The following is a 19,837-nucleotide window of genomic DNA, read 5'->3' on the forward strand; positions in this document are numbered from 1 at the left end:
TGTACATGAATGTGGAAAAAATTAACTAAAAAGATTTTAGCAAATAGCTGCAATATAAAAAAAAAAAAAAAAAAAAAAAAAAAAAAGAGTGAAACATTTAAGGGGGTCTGAAAACTTTCCGCACCTGTATATTTGCACTTGATTTATTCTACCACTGAATGGTTCTTTTGGTCATTGATGGTTTGATGTTTGTTAGGCTATGGACAATAGTGTATTTGCTTGTTGTCTAAAAAGGAAGTTGATGATCACTTGCGCTTTAGTTTTATGTTGCTTGGATTAATGGTACAGTACATGTACGTGCACGGTACATACACGCTGGGTACCTCCAAATGAATGGAGTCAGTGAAATGGCTTTAAAATATCCACACTCTCACTTTTCTTCTCACATCCTCTCTCTTTAGCAACCCCCGTCTTCCATAACTATTAATCTATCTTTTTAATGGTTTAAGTACAATACAAGTACAATACTGTAAATACAGCATCAAATGCCTACAGGATCACTCAGGGCGCCAAGGCATACAATCGCTCAATGTACGGGGTTTGGGGGGGGGGGGGGCGTGCGTCAATCGGCAACTCTTATTTTTTTGCGATGGGCCGGTCCAATTGGGTTCAACTGCATCGCGTAGTAAAATTAAGTTCAAAAACGGCTTGCGAAGGCGGGTTCACCGCTATGTTGTCGGTTGCTCCATTACGGCATTGTTCTTTTCACTTCCAGCAGTCATCAAGAATCAGTGTGAGAAAACAGAGCAACTGTCAACTTACCGTTCTTGGCTGGCTAGGACACATACAAGTTATCTTCTGTTGTTGTTGTTTTTATGTATTATGTTTTTTTTTTTATGCTTTAATGTCCAGAGAAAATGGGGCATGGTTTATTCTTGTTATGCTGGTAGTGGATATTTTGTTATGTGTAAGGCCTTGTGTCGATCATAGCACACTTATCATCTTGCCGCTTTCCTGAAATAACATCTAATCCTCTCTGATAACTTCCAAAAGACTTATTAGCAATAATTTGTCACTGTCAAGTTGTACTTGTGGGTGCAATGCGAAAACAGCACCAATCCACAATGGCTGCCGTCGTAACCAGTGGCCGGATATATGTCACGTGATCGAGAAGAGTCAATTGAGGGGCCGTGGCAGGGGATACTGCAGGGGAACACTGAAATGGAAAATTCATTAAAAAAATCATTATCTACATACTAACTGTATCTATTTGTAATATTTTATCCAAAACCTAATCTAATTGGTGCACAAGATCTACCAATTCTATTGTAATAAGGAAACCAAAAAAATACAAACTCATCTTTTATTGGAACACTGATGAGAAATATAACACGAGGTAAATGTTTGTAATGTTCTTGAACCAGTGGCAGCACAAAATATTCACCACCCTATCAGTAATAGTTCCACAAAATCTTCAAACATTGGCTAGTAAAGCCCATTCTCTCCAGTTCACAGTTGAATATTTTATATTTATATTTCTTCCTGTTTAACATAAGGACAAGAAAAATACCAATACTGTAACACAATATTTGTCTGCGAATGACAGATCCCAGTTTAGCGGCAATGTGTTTCATTTTGATGAAACTCAGTGTATTGAAAAAAATAAAATAAAAATCCCCTGAGGGAGAAACGTTTTCTGATGAGAAAAAAAAAAGCCACTACAGACAGGCAGGCCCAGTCAGAGTTTGCTACTATTTCTGCTGATGACTGTGCACACTCTTGTTGATCAAATCTGAGCCTCTTCCCCTTTGCTTGTGCCACAGTCATACTGTGCAAACGTGACCTCACAATTCTGGACCACTTACGAATTACTGCACAGCACACAGTGGTTGCAAAATGAGCACTTTGGAATGCCCTCATAGCTTAAACCCAGGTCCTTATAAAGATGGTGGTCAGAGAATAGTTTCCCTACACTCAAGTCTTTGTTCCAAGGAAGGTGAGTCCAGGGGATTGGCACTCGTGGTTTCAGGGAGATTTTTGGGACGGCGCATGGAAGGGGAAGAACTCAAAGCACCGCAGCTTTGGAGGTGAAGATCCACTTGGCCACGTTTCCTGGGACTGACACTGATGCACTGGGTCATCACCTGTATGCCAACATTGAAACACGAGCATAGTTGATGTCACTTAACAGAGATATTGTAAATACAATGGAAACAAGCAAGTACAAGGACTTCATCAGGGGTAAGGTCTTGAACTGGCCAAGTCAATCACTGAACCTTAAGTCAACAGAGCATGCATTTTACCTCCTGAAGAGGAGACTGAAGGGAGAAACCCCAATAAAAAACAAGAACTGAAAGAGGCTGCAGGAAAGGCCTGGAGAAGCATTTCAAATGAAGAATGCAACAATCTGCTGAAGTCAATGGATTGCAGGCTTGATGCAGTTATTGCAAGTAAAGGTTATGCCACCAAATATTAAATGGGATAGGCTCCGGCACTCCCGCGACCCTTGTGAGGATAAACGGCTCAGGAAATGGATGGATGGATGGGTGGATGTTTGTTCCAATCCTCCCTTTGTGACACTGTGACACTTGTGAGAAGCATGGTAAGAGGCGATGATCAGTGACTTACAATGCATTGACACTGGCCGCAAATATATGTATGTATATATATATATATATATATATATATATATATATATATATATATATATATACACATACACACACGCACACTGTCTATATACAACCCCATTTCCAATGAAGGTGGGACGTTGTGTTAGACATAAATAAAAACAGAATACAATGATTTGCCAAATCATTGTGGTGGCCAAAAAGACTCAGAAAAGTTGCTTGGATGGCAGCATATGTTTCTCCAAAACCTGTTATGTACCTTTCAGCATTAATGGTGCCTTCAAAGATGTGTAAGTTACCCATGCTATTGGCACTAACACAGCCCCATACCATCACAGAGGCTGGCTTTTGAACTTCGTGTCAGTCCATCTTAGATGAGCTCGGGCCCAGAGAAGCCGGCGGCCTTTCTGGGTGTTGTTGTTAAATGGCTTTTGCTTTGCATAGTAGAGTTTCAAGTAGCGCCGAACTGTATTTACTGACATTGGTTTTCTGAAGTGTTCCTGAGCCCATGTGGTGATATCTTTTACACATTGATGTTGCTTTTTGATGCAGTGCCGCCTGAGTGATCGAAGGTCACGGACATTCAATGTTTGTTTTCGGCCTTTCTGCTTACATGCAGTGATTGCTCCAGATTCTCTGAACCTTTTGATGATATTATGGACCGTAGTTAATGAAATCCCTAAATTCCTTGCAATTGTACGCTGAGGAACATTGTCCTTAAACTGTTCGACTATTTTCTCACGCACTTGTTCACAAAGAGGTGAACCTCGCCCCATCTTTGCTTGTGAATGACTGAGCAATTCAGGGAAGCTCCTTTTATACCCAATCATGGCACCCACCTGTTCCCAATTAACCGGTGTTTGATGAGCATTCCTCAACTTTCTCAGTCTTGTTTGCCACCTGTCCCAGCTTGTTTGGAACGTGTTGCAGCCATAAAATTCTACGTTAATGATTATTTTCTGAAAACAATACAGTTTATCAGTTTGAAGATTAAATATCTTGTCGTGGTAGTGTATTCGATTAAATATAAGTTGAACATGATTTGCAACTCTTTCTGTTTTTATTTATGTTTAACACAACGTCACAACTTCATTGGAATTTGGGTTGTGCTTGTGTACTGTATACTGTATCCATCCATTTTTTTGTACAGCTTATCCTCACAAGGGTTGCGGGCGTGCTGGAGCCTATCCCAGGTATCATCGGGCTGGAGGCGGGGTACACCCTGAACTGGTTGCCAGCCAATCGCAGGGCACATACAAACAAACAACCATTCACACTCACATGCACACCTACGGGCAATTTAGAGTTTTCAATTAACCTACCAGGCATGTTTTTGGAATGTGGGAGGAAACCGGAGTACCTGGAGAAAACCCATGCAGGCTCGGAGAGAACATGCAACTCCACACAGGTGATGCTGGATTTGAACCCGGGTCCTCAGAACTGTGTGGCAGATATGCTTCTGTATATATATAGAATATATAGAATTTTCCCACCCTCTCAGGCGGTATCTCCTTCAAACACGGGTCCTCTACCAGCACAGACCAGTGTAGTTTAAAATCTGTTTCGTTGTTCATTCCTCGTCTGTGTTCTAAATTTATGCGGTTTATAATCCGTCTCTGTAATGCTTGTCTTCGTTTCTTACTTTTGTAGTTTGGATTTCTTCTCTTGCGCTATTTAGTATCTTGTGTATCTCTTTTACGGCTAATTTCCTTTGTTACTGTTATTGCTACACTTTTGTTATATTTATTTTTTGTTTAGTATTTTCCCCGTTGTAGTACTTTTCGGCATCAAGCTCCCATCGCGCTTTACCTATCCACCACGGTTTATTTCGTATCAACAGTTATTGTGTTTTGGTGTCAGCCTTCTGCTGAGGTAGCTTTTTGTTTGTGTTTATTAACTTTACTTGCGTTTGTCATGCTCCATTGGTTTAATAAAATCTGTTTGTTTGTGCTCTTCTTTGCGGTTCGAAATTCTGTACATGCCATTGTAACAGACAGACCTACAGACCCAGACAGATAGGTCGACAGCTAGATAGATACTATAAGGTAAAGTTACCTGATCTATGACATTTGCACTGAATATGGCCTCCTCCATGTGTTTCTCATCAGACTTGATGACACACTTGATATTGTTGACAACTTGCTGGACTTCAGGAGGTAAATTGCAGCTTGAATGCTCCAGGAACTTGGCCACCAATAGTTTAGTGTCTTTATACATTTTGAGGTCAGCCAGGGACTGTGGTCGCTCACGGGGGGAGTGTCCTTGCAGAGTTCTGGTTTTAAGGTGGAGGTCTATTTTTCTGCTCTCCCTTTGCTGCTGCTTGGTGCATTTATGACTCGGTTTGCCTCCAGTGCCTTCTGCAGAAATGCCCGTTTGCTCTGAAGATTAGACAAACAAAGGATGTACATTGAGCCAGAAAAATACCGGTAGGTTTATTTGTCACAATATTCAGCTTTGGTGCAGCACCATTTCGAATGTTGCACTTGAGGAGTATGGATCAACATGAAACAAAGACTCGGTTTACCTTAGTATAGTTTGACACAGATTATGATTACAGTCTCTCTCTCTACCTCCCTCCCTCTCTCTCTCTCTCTCTCTCTACCTACCTACCTACTAGGGTTGGACGATTAATCGAAAATTCATCAAAACCAACATTTAGGGCTTGTAACCGCTGTAAAACTGCTCTGTCGGTTATTTAGTTTCCCCCCTATGTTATTCTTTCTCTATTAAATACTCAACCCCTTTAAAATACACGTTATACAAAAGGCTGCCACAAAACAACCACAAGAAAAAGAAATGGCCACCCTGTTCCCTCCAGTCTGTCCCCCTAAAGATGTTTACTTTCACGTGACTACATCCGGGTACTGGTCACCACCAGCACCATACTGGATGGCAGGAGTCTTTGCCTTGCAACCACAATTACGGCTCATCAGTAACAAATGATGGCTAATAAGTCCTCGGAAAGGTATCCGATAGGATTAGATCTTATTTCGGAAAGCGCTGTGATGCTAATGTGATGTAATACAACTTCAGATTTTGAAGACGGTGTACGTATTGGTTGGGCGAATGCAAGTAATCAGCACGAAAGCTATGGTACCGCACACCAAGCGACTTGGTCAAACCTGATTCAACTGTTGCGCAGTGCATGGCGTTTGTTTGTTTCCATGATTGACTGATGAGTCGATTACTCGTTTAGGACGCACACTGTCACAATGTCGCAGTTTATACCCAAATCAAAATGCACACAAGCTTTCAACTCACACTGAAAATACATTTCCGGGTTTGCGGGTTCGCCTCGAGCCATCTAAGTAGTATATAAAGCATCAAATATTGTGTTTGTGGATGAAAAACAGAAGCTTGTGACCAAAATGTACGCGAACGGTATGTACATGTTGGGTACATTCAAATTAATGGAGTCAGTGAGATGCCTTTAAAATATCCAGGCTTTCGCTTTTAATTCTCGCAGACATCTCTCTAGCAACCCACTTCTTCTTTAACTATTAATCAAGCTTTTTATGGTCTTATGCCTTGATCAGACTACATGATTTTAGCCTCAATATTGGCCCGGTTAGCTATCCCGGGCAATTTCCCTGATCAGGCCTGATATATTTTGTCGGGAACGGCAAAAAGTCTTGGAGTGTGACATAATCCACGACCAACGATTTAGCCCTACCATAGCCTTACGAAGCGAAAATTAAAAGTCTATCATGTTTGATTTTTTTTGGCTATCTTCCATGTAGTGTGACATACCAATGACAACTCTCTGAAGCGCACCTTGACGTCGACCAATAGGATTGCGTATTTTGACTGCCGCATCGCTTCCCGTGCTTGCCATTGTCAACATTAATTCATGCGCACAAACCAATGTTTATCCAAGCTTTCGAGGATGATTCGATAGAACGTCGGCATGTTTACGTACCACTGTTAGTGCTAGCACTAGCTTGCTAGGCTATATTTTGTCGCCTGCTTGCAAGACGTATCACATTAAAAATATGTGAACATACCTCAACCAATCCTTGAATGAACATCCCAAAACGTCCTCTCTCAAGCATGTTTTTTTCCCCCCTCATTTTCCCCAACATTCCAGTGGCGATCCATTGTTTGACAACAACTTGTTGTCGCCATGGTAACGGTTGTATCCGCTAGAAGGTGACACATTTTCTATTCTAGCCTTCCTGACTGTTTTATATGACAAAATAAAGCCCAGTGATCCTAAAAGACGGGATCCAGTGGTATCGGAATACGCATTGTGTAGTGTTGCCACGATCTGACCGAGAGCCAGCAAGATTTTTTGGCAGTAATCTGACACAGTGCAATCGTAAAAGACCAAATTTGTCTTGTAGTCTGAGCCAGGCATTAGAAATGTGATCACGTACAACATACTGCATATACAGCATCAAACACCTAGCTGGACTGGATGTTATTCCTAGATTGGACGAGAGGATTTTAGCCCCAATATTGGCATGATTTGCTATCACAAGCGACTTCCCAGATGAAAAGTCTAGATTGTTTAATTTTTTTATATCTTCCCTGTAGTGTGACATATCAACAACAACTCTCTGACTGTGCCTTGACGTTGACCAATAGGATTGCGTAATTGTGACTGATGCTTCGCCTCGTTGCTCGCCGTTGCCAACATACTTTGGCACCGTTGTCAACATTTATTCACGTGCACGAACCAATGTTTACCAGCGCTTTAAAGCATGATTGGACAGAACGCTGGCATGTTTACGTAAATACGCACGAGCTTGCTCGCTGTATTAAAAGTACGTGAAAATACCTTCTTGAATGGACAGCCCACTCCCGAGCACCGTTGACGACACCACACTTTTGTCCTCTTTTTGTTTTTTTGGCACGTGAATTTAGTGGAGGTCCACCACAATCACATTTTCTCATTGTTTTGCACAAGGTAATACTTTTTTCTTTTCAGATTACATTGTTGGGAAATTGCTTTACCACCTCGTTTTTGAAATTTTCAATTTGGTTGAGATTTTATGTGCTTCTGACGAAGACTTTCGTAGGATTTGTACACAATAGAAACCTATGTCAGTGATTCACTATTATTATTCTGCTTTTCTGAGAAGTTCTGATGGTCCGCTTGCTCTCAGTTTGAACTGGAAATAGAGCTGGCTCGAGCGGATGCCGCCATTGAAAAATCGGAAAATGGCCTTTTTAAACATTACATTTCAGTTAATAAGACTTTTGTACCAAAGAATCAAGGTTTCGGTCACAAATTTCCTAATGATGAATGCAAGACAATTTGGGCTTCTTTGCAACATAAAAAGTGGTATAAAATCCTTAATCCTTTTCTTACAAACAAGGGCTCATTTTATTTGTGTATCACTCATCTACATGATACAGTATCGCATCTGTTTTGATATACAGGTATTTTGAAAATTTTAGTAACATAACCTACAGCATATTCTTGCCTTTTAATTTATTTTCTATTGTATATGGGAAGTTAACATTATAGTTTTATTAAAACAAACAAACAAAAAAGCTTCATAAAGTGGAAGTTATTTTTTACATTAACACCACAGTATTCATTTTGCTTGTAAACTAAGAAATACAGGGTTTTCTATTTTCTTCTTTTTTGGGGAAAATTTCTTTTTCACAAAACATTTTCATTTGAGTCGATGTGATTTAATTGCATTATTTCAATAAAGAAGCCCTTATTGTTCATGGATGTTCATTTCAGTTATCTGTTTCACAATGAGACAAAAATGTACAGCATAAACTGAGTTGAGTGTGATAATCGTGTATTAACCGAAATCAAGGTGGAAGGTTCAATGAATTGTGATTTAGATTTTTGCCATAATCGCCCAGCCCTACTGCCTACCTACTTACCTACCTACCTACCTACCTACCTACCAGTGGAAACTAATGACATTTTAATAAAACTGTCATTAAAGATTAGGAGAATAAGCCTTAAACTTTGTGATTTTGTTTTATATAGATAAATGTGGAAACACAGATAGATAGATAAATAAATAAAGAAAGAAAGAAAGAAAGAAAGAGAAACAAGCACCTGGGGCATTGCTTCTACAGCCTTTAATGCCACTATTGCTTAAAACTACTTAAAACATTACCTTGCTCTGGTGATGTATGAGCTGAATCTCCAGCTGAAGCATTAACTGCAGAGGTGGAGGCACAAGATTCTCCTACAGAAGACAAAGGGGATCTTAAAACCTGACACTGAGTGCGTCCACTGTAATTAGTTGGAGACACACCATGTTTATTGATAGTGACAAGTGCATGACTTTGTTGAAATGGAGTAACCAGGTGAAAAACAAATCTCTCTTACTACCAGTAGTAGAAGAGCAGGAGATGGGGTCACTGGTAGACCGGACAATATGTGCCAGCTTGCGGTACCTCCTGGCAGCACGGAGCACACGAGGCCTCTCTGCGGGTGAACGTCCACTTTGAGATGAGGTAGGTGGGGGCTGTGGATTAGAGGAGGGTGCCCATACGCTAAAGCACAACCGGGGACCTCGTAGCCGGCTGGGAGGAGATGGAGAGGGAGAGGGAGCTAATGGACTGATAGCTAAGGTTCCACCAGAGGAGGCCACTGAAGTGGGGGAGCAAGGCTGAGGAGGTGGGGGGAGAGCGACAGCAAGTGGGAGCTTCCGGTTCATCATTCGTGTTTTAATGAGAGAGTGTGGTGACACTTTCGGCTCTTCTGGCAAATGTTTGGCTGATGCAAGCTCATCGCAAAGGTGTACGGCAGACCTAAGTTCCTCACATACACGCGAGTTGTCTACAGAATCCTCTTGGTCCAAATTGCTATAGTTTTCAGAGGACCAGTCTGGAGAGCGTTCAAGGGACTCCTGAGTATGTGAGGACTCACTGAATCCAGTGTCACTCGGGCGGGCGTCAGTGTTAGAGAAGCCATGAGGGCAGCGTGTCCGAGTACAAAGCTCAAGGCTGGTGCAGCTTCCATCAGTCAGCGCAGTGTGGGGTGTGCTATAGGGAGAGGAATCTGAACCTTGGACCTCTAGGGAATACAAGTCCTCTGAAGAGCAAGTGTGGTCTTGATCAGCAACTTCTGACACCATTAGGGATGCACTGTCGACAGAGGCTGGAAATGTGAAATAAAAACATTCGCACTGTGAGACAAAGACATGCAACAGTTGTCTTGCTATCAAAGTGTTACCTTGAGTGCTAAATCCTGCTGTTGTGTTTCTGTCACACGGACTGGATTCCTGTTGTTCAATGCTGGTGGTGACCTGTCAGGAGTAAATTTGACTTGGAGATGAATATCACGGTTTTAGTTTGGGTTTAATTTCCAACATGCTATTTTGGATGCGCTTTAAAGTAACAGTTGTGAAGTTGTGTTGGCTTAAATGGCAAACAAAAACTGCAGGGGGCACTATAATACCACATCATATCATGATGATTTTTAGGATGGTTTGAAAATTTAACTTTAGTTACAGTATGGAACATGCTTCTAATGATCTTCTAATGATCATGGAAGATTGCTACAGAATTGTTTGTTGTTCTCTCATATTATTATTGAGTTTCCATTTTTTTAATTTTTTTATTGATCAGTATCTGAATTTGAATCTGCTATTATTTTTTTTAATTCGCCATTAAATTTTGGTTTTGAGTTGATTGGAAAACAACAAAGCAAGAAAACGCCTTCACGGAACAGTAAATAAACATAACATTTCAATGTTGATCACATCCAAAATTAGGAAAATTGGAATGAGCCATAACGAGAATATAATACACAAGCTTTTATTTTTAGCTGAGAAAAATGAATTTCAGGGGAAAGCGTGTCCACACAGACCAGAGAAAAACGTTTCCTGAAAATGCTCCAAATCAGCAGTACATAAAGATGGGATTGAATTGCATTTGCCCTTGACTAAAGAAAGAGTCAAGATTGTGGTATAGCAGAGAAAGCCGACTTCATGTCTGAGATTGACCAAATTTACATACATTTTCAGATTTAGAAACTAACTGCCTTAGCCTACAACTCTTAATCCAGTCAAAAAGAATACATTTTGGTAGTACAACACAAATGATTATTGAAGATGCAATTTAACTGCATTACTTGAAAATGGGCAGGAACCAAATACCCGATTGCCACAACACTCAACTGACCATGCAGAGCACCAATTGGGAGGTAGTGACTGTCCTCACCTGGCTTGCAGGGGTCTGCCCCACCACAGATTCATACGGTGGGGGCAGGTCAGTCGGGTACAGAGTGCCAGGGCTGTTGATGGGCACTCCATAAATGGCACTGAAGGGTGAATGAGGGAATTCTAGGTGCAGGCCTCTGGAAAGGACATAATAATATTTCTGACAAGGCAATTAATAAATCATCATAAAGAGGAAATGACAGAACGTAATGGGCCAGTGGCAAAGTGCCAGTGATTAAAGGCCATACAGCTGGTATTTAACTGAGAGAAATGGTAAGAAAGACCATATTCACCCATGTTTTCTTCAGCACTAAACTACAATCCTACGTTTACTGTAACTGTGTGTGTGTGACACACACACACACACACATATTTAACATGTCACCATTCTCACGAAATATATTTCCAAAGGTGCTATGGACATGAAAATGTCACCAGAACAGCCCAAGTAATCCACACACACAAAGAAAGTAGAACAAATAAACTCAGAAATCAAGTTATGTGTAATAATGTGAAATGACACAGGGAAAAAGTATTGAACACGCCAGCTGCTATTTATTTAACACTTTGTACAAAAGCCTTTGTTTGCAATGACAGCTTCAGGACGCCTCCTGTATGGAGAAACTAGTCGCATGCATTGCTCATTGCCCATTCCGCCACACAAGCAGTCTTCAAATCTTGAAGGTTCCGTGGGCTTCTTTTATGGACCTTGAGTTTCAGTTCTTTTCATAGATTTTTGATTGGATTCAGGTCAGGTGATTGGCTGGGCCATTCTAGCCGCTTTCTTTTTTTCCCCCTTTGAAACCAATTGAGAGTTTCCTTGGCAGTATGTTTTGGATCATTAGCCTGCTGAAATGTCCACCCTCGTTTCATTTTCATCATCCTCGTAGATGGCAGCAGATTTTTGTCAAGAATGTCTCAGTACATTTGCGCATTCATCCTTCCTTCAATAATGCGAAGTTTAGCAGTACCATTTTCTGAAAAGCAGCCCCACCCCATCATGTTCCCACCTACAAACTTCACTGTTGATATGTTGTTTTTAGGGTGATGTGCACTGCCATTTCTCCTCCAAACGTAGCGTACATTAGGGCATCCAAAGAGTTCAATTTTGCTCTCATCAGACCGCAGTATATTCTCCCAGTATTTAACTGGCTTGTCCAAATGTTGTTTAGCAAACTTTAAACGAGCTTTGACATGCTTTTTTCCAGCAATGGGGTCTTGCGTGGTGAGCGTGCATACAGACCATGGTGGCGGAGTGCATTACTCACTGTTTTCCTTATGACAACAGTACCTGCTAATTCCAGGTCTTTTTGAAGAAATCCACAGGTGGTCCTTGGCTCTTGCACAAGTCTTCTGATTATTCTTTGCACTCCTCTGTCAGAAATCCTGCGAGGAGCACCTGATCGAGGCAACCAAATGGTGGTATGATTGGCTTTCCACTTACGTATTATGGCCCCAACCGCGCTCACTGGAATGTTCAGAAGCTTGGATATGCGCCTGTAACTAATGCCATCGTTATGTTTTGCAACAATTACTTTGCGATGGTCTTCAAACAGCTCTCTGCTCTTACCCATCATGAGATGTGTCTTGACTCACACCTTGCCGATGAGACCTTTTTGTAGGCCATCAATTAGGACTGAACCAGTTGATACTCATTTGCACTGACAAGAGGCTGGATTGCTGTTTGATTATTGATAGATTTTAGGTGTTGTCTTGGCTTTCCATGCCTTTTCTGCACCTCCTTTTCTTCATGTGTTCAATACTTTTTCCCTGTGTCATTTCACATTATTACACACAACTTAATTTCTGATCTTATTTGTTCGACTTTCTTTGTATGTATGTATGTATGTTACTTGGGTTGCTCCCAACATCTGGTGAAAATTTCATGTCAATAGCACCTTTGGAAATGTATTTCGTGAGAAAAAATGGTGACATGTTAAATATTTCAGCCGCTGTGTGTGTGTGTATATGTTTGTATATATATACACACACTGTGATTGGCTAGCGACCAGTTCACGGTGTACCCCGCCTCTCGCCCGAAGATAGCTGGGATAGGCTCCAGCACGCCCGCGACCCTAGTGAGGATAAGTGGTATGGAAGATGAATGAATGATGAATGAATATACACACACACACACACACATATACATACATCACAGTCTTCTCCAAAGGTTTTGGAACGGCAAGGTCAATTCCTTTGTTTTTGTTGTACACTGAAGACGCTTGGGTTTCTGATCAAAAGTTGAATATGAGTCAAAAATTCAGAATTCCAGCTTTTATTTCATGAAATTTACATCTAGATGTATTAAACAACTCAGAACAGAGCACCTTTTGTTTAAACCCACCTACTTTTCAAGTGAGCAAAACTACTGGAACATGTGCCTGTTGGGTGTTTCTAGTTGGTCAGGTGTTGGCTTTTAGATTGACTGCTTAAACATTAGTGCTAAACATTTGCTGTTAAGCAAATATGAATACCAGAGAGCTGTCTATGGGAGAAAAGCAAACCATTTTGAAGCTGAGAGAAGAGGGAAAATCGATCAGAGCTATTGCACAATACATTGGGCAAAGCCAATACAACAATTTGGTATGTCCTGAAAAAGAAAGAAACTGGTGTACTGTGCAACACACATCGAACAGGTCGGCCAAGGGTATCAAGAGCAGTGGATGACAGCAACATTGTGAGAGCTGTGAAGAAACACACAAAGACAACAGTCAGTGACATCACTGCCAACCTCCACAGGGCAGGAGTGAAGGTATCACAATCCACTGTTCGAAGAAGACTTCGAGAGAAGAAATATACAGGCCACCCCACAAGGTGCAAACAACTCAACAGCAAAAACAATCGGAAGGCCAAATTGAATTTTGCAAAGAGGTACAGAGTCGAGCCACAAAAGTTTTGGAACAAAGTTTCATGGACTGATGAGACCAAGATTAACCTCTACCAAAGTGATGGAAAGGCCAAAGTATGAAGAAAGAAAGGATTTGCTTCTGATCCAAAACACACAAAGCTCATCTGTGAAGCGTGGTGGAAGTAATGTCACGGGTTGGGCTTGCATGGCTGCTTCTGGAACGGGCTCACTAGTCTATATTGATGATGTAACTCATGATGGTAGCAGCAGAATGAATTTTGAAGTCTACAAAACCATTTTGTCTGGCAATTTACAGAAGAATGCATCCAAACTAATCGGGAGAAGCTTCATCATGCAACAAGACAATGACCCAAAACACACTGCCAACACAACAAAGGTCTTCATCGGGGGGGGGGGGAAGTGGAAGGTCGTAGACTGGCCAAGTCAATTACCGGACCTTAACCAAATAGAGCATGCATTTTACCTGAAGAGGAGACTGAAGGGAGAAACCCCCAGAAACCAACAAAACATGAAAAAAGCTGCAGTAAAGGCCTGGAAAAGCATTTCAAATGAAGAATGTAATAGTCTGGTGAAGTGGCTTAGCTTGGCTGTCTTGATGCAGTTATTGCAAGTAAGGGTTATGCCATCAAATATTAATCACTTTAAGTTAAGGCAATCATGGGTGTTCCAATACCTTTGCTCATTTGAAAAGTGGGTGGCTTCAAACAAAAGGTGCTCTGTCCTGAGTTGTATTACACATCGAGATGTAAATACGATGAAATAAAAGCTGGAATTATGAACTTTTGTCTGATATTCATCTTTTGATCTGAAACCCAAATGTCTTCAACAAAAAAAGAAGACAAGGAAATGACCTTGTCCATCCAATACGTTTGGAAAGGACTGGATATATTTCTTGCACTGTAGGTTATTTTAGTAATTTTCTGTACTTTGTTTTTAAAAGTCTTCTGCTCTTTGTTTTTAAATGCTTTTAATCATGCAAAGCATAAGTTACCTTGTGTATGAAATGTGCTATATAAATACAATTGCCTTGCTTTGCCTTCCTGTGAAAAAGGCAAAAAGATTTATGCACTACATAATATATACAGTATAGTAGTATATTATTGTTATCCATGAATTTAAAAATATTTTTACAATTACAAGCACATTATTACTCCTTCATTACGATAAAAAAATATCTAATTAAAGTTATTCACTTTTATTCCTTAAGAGATAAAATTGTTTTAGCGGTTGAATCGATCTCATGCTTGATTTAAAAGTTCTCAGAGAATGCCATTGTGATGGCTCAAATGTTGGTATAAAGAGGTGAATTCAGTTTGAAATTTCTCAGTCCTGTTTGGTTATCAAATGTTAAAACGTTGAGAGTTCAAAAACATTTCTGAAATGTTTCTAAAATATTTATTTTTCGTGTTTTTATGACAGGCTCTCTAATGATTTTTTAAAGCAGTGCACATGTACAGTGGTGTGAAAATGTGTTTGTCCCAATTCCTGATTTCTTGTTTTTTTTTGCATGTTTGTCACACTTAAATGTTTTGCATCATCGAACAAATTTAAATATTAGTCGAAGACAACACACATAAACAAAAAATGCAGTTTTTAAATGAAGGTTTTTATTATTAAGGAAGAAAAGAAATTCAAACCTACAAGGCCCTGTGATAGTCCCGGTCATCCGGGAGGGGCTCAGAGTAGAGGTGCTGCTTCTCCACACTGAGGTGGCGTGGGCATCTGATTAGGATGCCTCCTGGATGACTCCCTGGTGAGGCGTTCCGGGCTTGTCCCACCGGGAGGAGACCTCGGGGATGACCCAGGACACGCTGGAGAGACTACATCTCCCGGCTGACCTGGGTATGCCTCGGGATCCTCTCGGATCGGATCGGCTGGATGAAGTGGCTTGGGAGAGGGAAGTCTGGGGTTCCCTGCTGAGGCTGCTGCCCCCACGACCCGACCTCGGATAAGCGGAAGAAAATGGATTGCTGGATAGACATCTTGACGATCCCGAAGACTTTGGGAAAATACTCTGGGGTCTGACGGGACAAAAGTTTAACTTTTTGGAAGGTGTGTGTCCCATTACATCTGCCGTAAAAGTAACACCGCATTTCAGGAAAAGAACATCATGCCAACACTAAAATATGGTGGTGGTAGTGTGATGGTCTAGGGCTGTTTTGCTTCTTCAGGACCTGGATGACTAGAAAAAAATGGAATCACAAATTCTGCCGTCTACCAAAAAATCCTGAAGGAGAATGTCTGGCCATCGGTTCATGACACTGAATGGCTGAAGAAAAACAAAATAAAGACTTTGGAGTGGCCTCGTCAAAGTCCTGTCCTGAATCCTATTGCGATGCTGTGGCATGACCTTAAAAAGGCGGTTCGTGCTCGAAAACTCTCCAATGTGGCTGAATTACAACAATTCTGCAAAGATGAGTGGGCCAAAATTCATCCACAGTGCTGTAAGAGACTCATTAAAAGTTATTCAAACTGCTTGATTGCAGTTGTTGCTGCGAAGGGTGGCCCAACCAGTTATCAGATTGAGGGGGCAATCGCTTTTTCACACCCGGCCATGTAGGTTTGGATTTCTTTTCTCCCTTAATAATTAATAATAACCAAAAAAATAAATGTAAAAACTGCATTTTGGGTTGATTTGTGTTGTCTTTGACTAATATTGAAATATGTTTGATGATGAAATATGAAATATTGTGACAAATATGCAACAAAAACCAAAAAAAAAACTAAAACAAAATAAAATCCAATCAGGAAGGGGGCCAACACTTTTTCACACCACTGTATACATGTGAGAATATTCCTTGTGCATACTATCCACATCGCTATAGCTCTTAAATTTAAGTAATATATATGAAAATGAAATACAACCTGATGTTTCCACTAGCTACAGCGTGATGATGTCATGATACATCCCTGTTTTTTTCTGCACAGCGACCCTATTAGTGCCTCCCCTGTGCTTTATATTCATGGGATAATTGGCCAACACGTGCATGCTTTCTTGGAAACTGACTATATCAGCAGTACCCTCTCTTGGTTTACTCGTCTATTCCTTAAAACGAAATGATTTACTCCACTGTCTTATGTGTTGGAAATTCCTCTTTTGTAGAATAATTAAGGAAGCAATCTTGTCTTTATGTTTTTTTTTCCCAGACAAAGAGCTATTTACATGATATAAACAAAAAGAGACAGAGAGAGAAAGAAGAAGCAGAGGAGAGCGAGGGGGAGATGGTCGGCCGTCCTCTTGCGCCGAACACTCTCTCGCTGAAAAAGGACAGATTACAAGGCAGGTCCTTCAGTCAGATTCAGTAAATTTCCATAATCAGGACATTCTCACCAGCTACGCAGCCAGCTGTGGTAGCCCGCTTGGGAAAGTCCTTGGATAAGACAAACAATGGCTTGCTGCTTTTAGCAAGGATAGAGATCTCAGAAAAGTTACACTAGAGATATGGAACAATAAAAGAATACATTACATTCCTTTATCGCTTCTCCTGACTAGGATCGCGGGCGTGCTGGAGCCTATCCCAGCTATCTTCGGGGGGGAGGCGGGGTATACCCTGAACCGGTTGCCAGCCAATCGCAGGGCACACAGAAACAAACAACAATTCACACTCACATTCACACCTACGGGCAATTTAGAGTCTCCAATTAATGCATGTTTTTGGGATGTGCCCGGAGTAAACCCACCCAGAACATGCAAACTCCACACAGGCGGGGCTGGGATTTGAACCCCGGTCCCCAGAACTGTGAGGCAGATGTGCTAACCAGTCTTCCACCATGCCGGCAAGAATACATTATAATTAAACCTAAAAATGTGAATATAAGTAATTTTGCCAACTCACTTCACAGACAAGAATTGCATCCAAAACAAATAACTAAAACAAAACATTCTGCAGTTTAGTGTTACTTGGTCTGTGAGCCTAAATCCATCCATCTATCTATCTATCTATCTATCTATCTATCTATCTATCTATCTATCTATCTATCTATCTATCTATCTATCTATCTATCTATCTATCTATCTATCTATCTATCTATCTATCTATCTATCTATCCATCTATCCATCCATCCATCCATCCATCCATCCATCTGTTTTGACCACTTTCTTTTCAGAGTCGTGTGTGAGTTTAATTTTATTGCAGCTAACTTTGTGCAAGGTACACTGTAGCTTTCATTCTCAAACCTTCTACACCAAGTACCACCCCAGAAATTGCTCCCCAAGTACCACCATCATGACCAACATTAAATTACAGTAGCGAAGTAAGTCTAAGTGGTCAGGGCTAATCCCTAAAAAGTACAGTTAATATGATAGTAAGCCACTATAAGGTTAAGCAATTTGAACATTAGCACTGCACTTAAATATAGTACAATTAAAAAATATATACTTTTATTATGATTAAATTAAAATGTAATACACAAGAGGTTTAAATAAAACATTAACATAAATGTCTAGAAAAGGAATTCTTGAATATTGAATGCAAATGTTTTTAACTTAAAAGTTAAATACAACTGAAGTGTACTTAGGCACTCATTCTTTGCATAGCACTCGAGCAGTGGTTCTTAACCTGGGTTCGATCGAATCGCAGGGGTTCGGTGAGGCAATCGCTGGGGTTCGACGGAGGACTCGACACACTGCGTGTGCGTGATCCGTAACAGCCTTTTTACACTGCATTTTGAATGCGTTGTTCATGCCGTTCGAAACGCAAGGGAGGGTCAAAATTGGCATTTAACATTGCGGCGCTGCACCTTGAGTTGAAATGCTTTGTTCTTTTTTTAAACTATATTATTTATTATTTATTTATTTATTTAACAACATTTCAACGATACAGTTGACTTGAGTAGCATTGCTGTGCCGTCAGACAGCGCATCCAATCATTAAAAAAAAGCCCCAAAAAACGTACTCTTACCAATGAACCATTTTCGAGGATTGTAGAAATAACATAAAGAAATGGAACAGACTTTGTTGTGAATTTTAACAACGAAGTCCGTTCCTCTGATAGGAGAGTGGCACTTACCAAGGAGAATGGCAACAGCAAAATTCAGATTCACTTACAGTAAATTTTTATTGAATTGCATTTTTTGTTTGTTTTAGTGTGTGAAATTCATGTTTTGTTGGTTTTGTTCTTTTAACACTGTGATTTTGTGTGCAACTCATGCGTGGTTCATTTTGTGCATGACCTGAATGACTGAGAATCTACACAGACAATAAAATATATACCCGTTTTGAATTTGAAATAAACCACGTTTTATTTTTCAAATTAGGAAGGGTTCCGTGCACTCCGTATGAAACTTGGGGGGTTCTGTCCCTCCAACAAGGTTAAGAATCACTGCACTAGAGGGAACCCACGTATCACTAGTGATACTTGTACCACACATTGAGAATCACTGCTCTAGATTGCTCGCCAGTTAACCAAATAGTTGTAATCTGTAATTGTTTTGGAATGTGGGAGGAAGACAGAGTACTGGAGTAACCCATGACAAGCACACGGACAACATACAAACTCCACACTGGAAGCCCCGAGCCTATATTCGAACCCAGAATCTCTCGACTGTGTGGTAAATAAATGTGTTATCCACGAGCTCAACGTGCTGCCTACCTTTACTTCACTTCCTGCAATTAAGGTTCTTCTAGATTGTGCTTCTGTTTCTTAAAATACTGCGCCTCTATTCCAAGGTTGGAATTCACTCAGTCAATTAGGTGATGCAAGATGTTTTTTGATGATAGATGGTTGTGGTTAAAGTTTGCAGCTCGATTTGGACAGTGCTATGTATTTAACTGCAGTTAACTGGCTGACTTACATTTTCAACGAAAATGTTGACCATAGCTTTATCATTGTTTTCAAATGGAAATCTGCCCCTTTGTTAAATGTAGAGAATTTAAAATAGAAGCCACTTGTAGGCTACATTTTGGGAAGCACATTACAAGCAATGTGAAACGAATGTGATACTGATAAGAGGTCTTTTGCTTTTTACCTTTGGCCATCCATTGATGGTGTGCAGGTATACTCAGGAGGATAGTACGGCGGTGGGGGAATGGGAGGAATAAACTCATCAAAGTCCAGTGTTTGGTGGAGGATAGTTCCATGGGGAGTCATACAATCAGCATTTAGCTCTCTTGTTCGGTGCGGCATAAACTGAAACATATCATAACAGACACACTGTCGTTTTACAAGTCCCTGTTTGTTATTTCAAACCATACAGTCCCCACAGCATCTCCCTCAGTTATTAAAGTTTATTCCGCTGCTCCTTTGAGGTGCTACTA

General features: G+C 40.6%; 1 protein-coding gene across 3 annotated transcripts in view; it reads right to left on the reverse strand.

Moving 5' to 3' along the window:
• Positions 1 to 947: 947 nt before the first annotated feature.
• Positions 948 to 19,837, reverse strand: part of fam189a1 (family with sequence similarity 189 member A1) — a 127,354-nt gene continuing 108,464 nt past the window's right edge. For 2 of the 3 annotated variants that reach the window (XM_061759159.1, XM_061759158.1), the window contains 7 exons: positions 19,549 to 19,709; positions 10,713 to 10,848; positions 9,724 to 9,796; positions 8,875 to 9,648; positions 8,660 to 8,731; positions 4,626 to 4,948; positions 949 to 2,084 (listed from right to left, as the gene is read on the reverse strand). In XM_061759159.1, coding sequence (XP_061615143.1) covers positions 1,893 to 2,084; positions 4,626 to 4,948; positions 8,660 to 8,731; positions 8,875 to 9,648; positions 9,724 to 9,796; positions 10,713 to 10,848; positions 19,549 to 19,709 — 1,731 coding nt within the window. In that variant the 3' untranslated portion in view covers positions 949 to 1,892. Of the gene's footprint in view, positions 2,085 to 4,625; positions 4,949 to 8,659; positions 8,732 to 8,874; positions 9,649 to 9,723; positions 9,797 to 10,712; positions 10,849 to 19,548; positions 19,710 to 19,837 lie in introns of all 3 variants that reach the window. The other variant, XM_061759162.1, reaches the window with a different exon arrangement.

This window comes from Phyllopteryx taeniolatus, chromosome 2 (assembly GCF_024500385.1).
Source record: "Phyllopteryx taeniolatus isolate TA_2022b chromosome 2, UOR_Ptae_1.2, whole genome shotgun sequence".
In the NCBI taxonomy this organism is placed as follows: domain Eukaryota; kingdom Metazoa; phylum Chordata; class Actinopteri; order Syngnathiformes; family Syngnathidae; genus Phyllopteryx; species Phyllopteryx taeniolatus.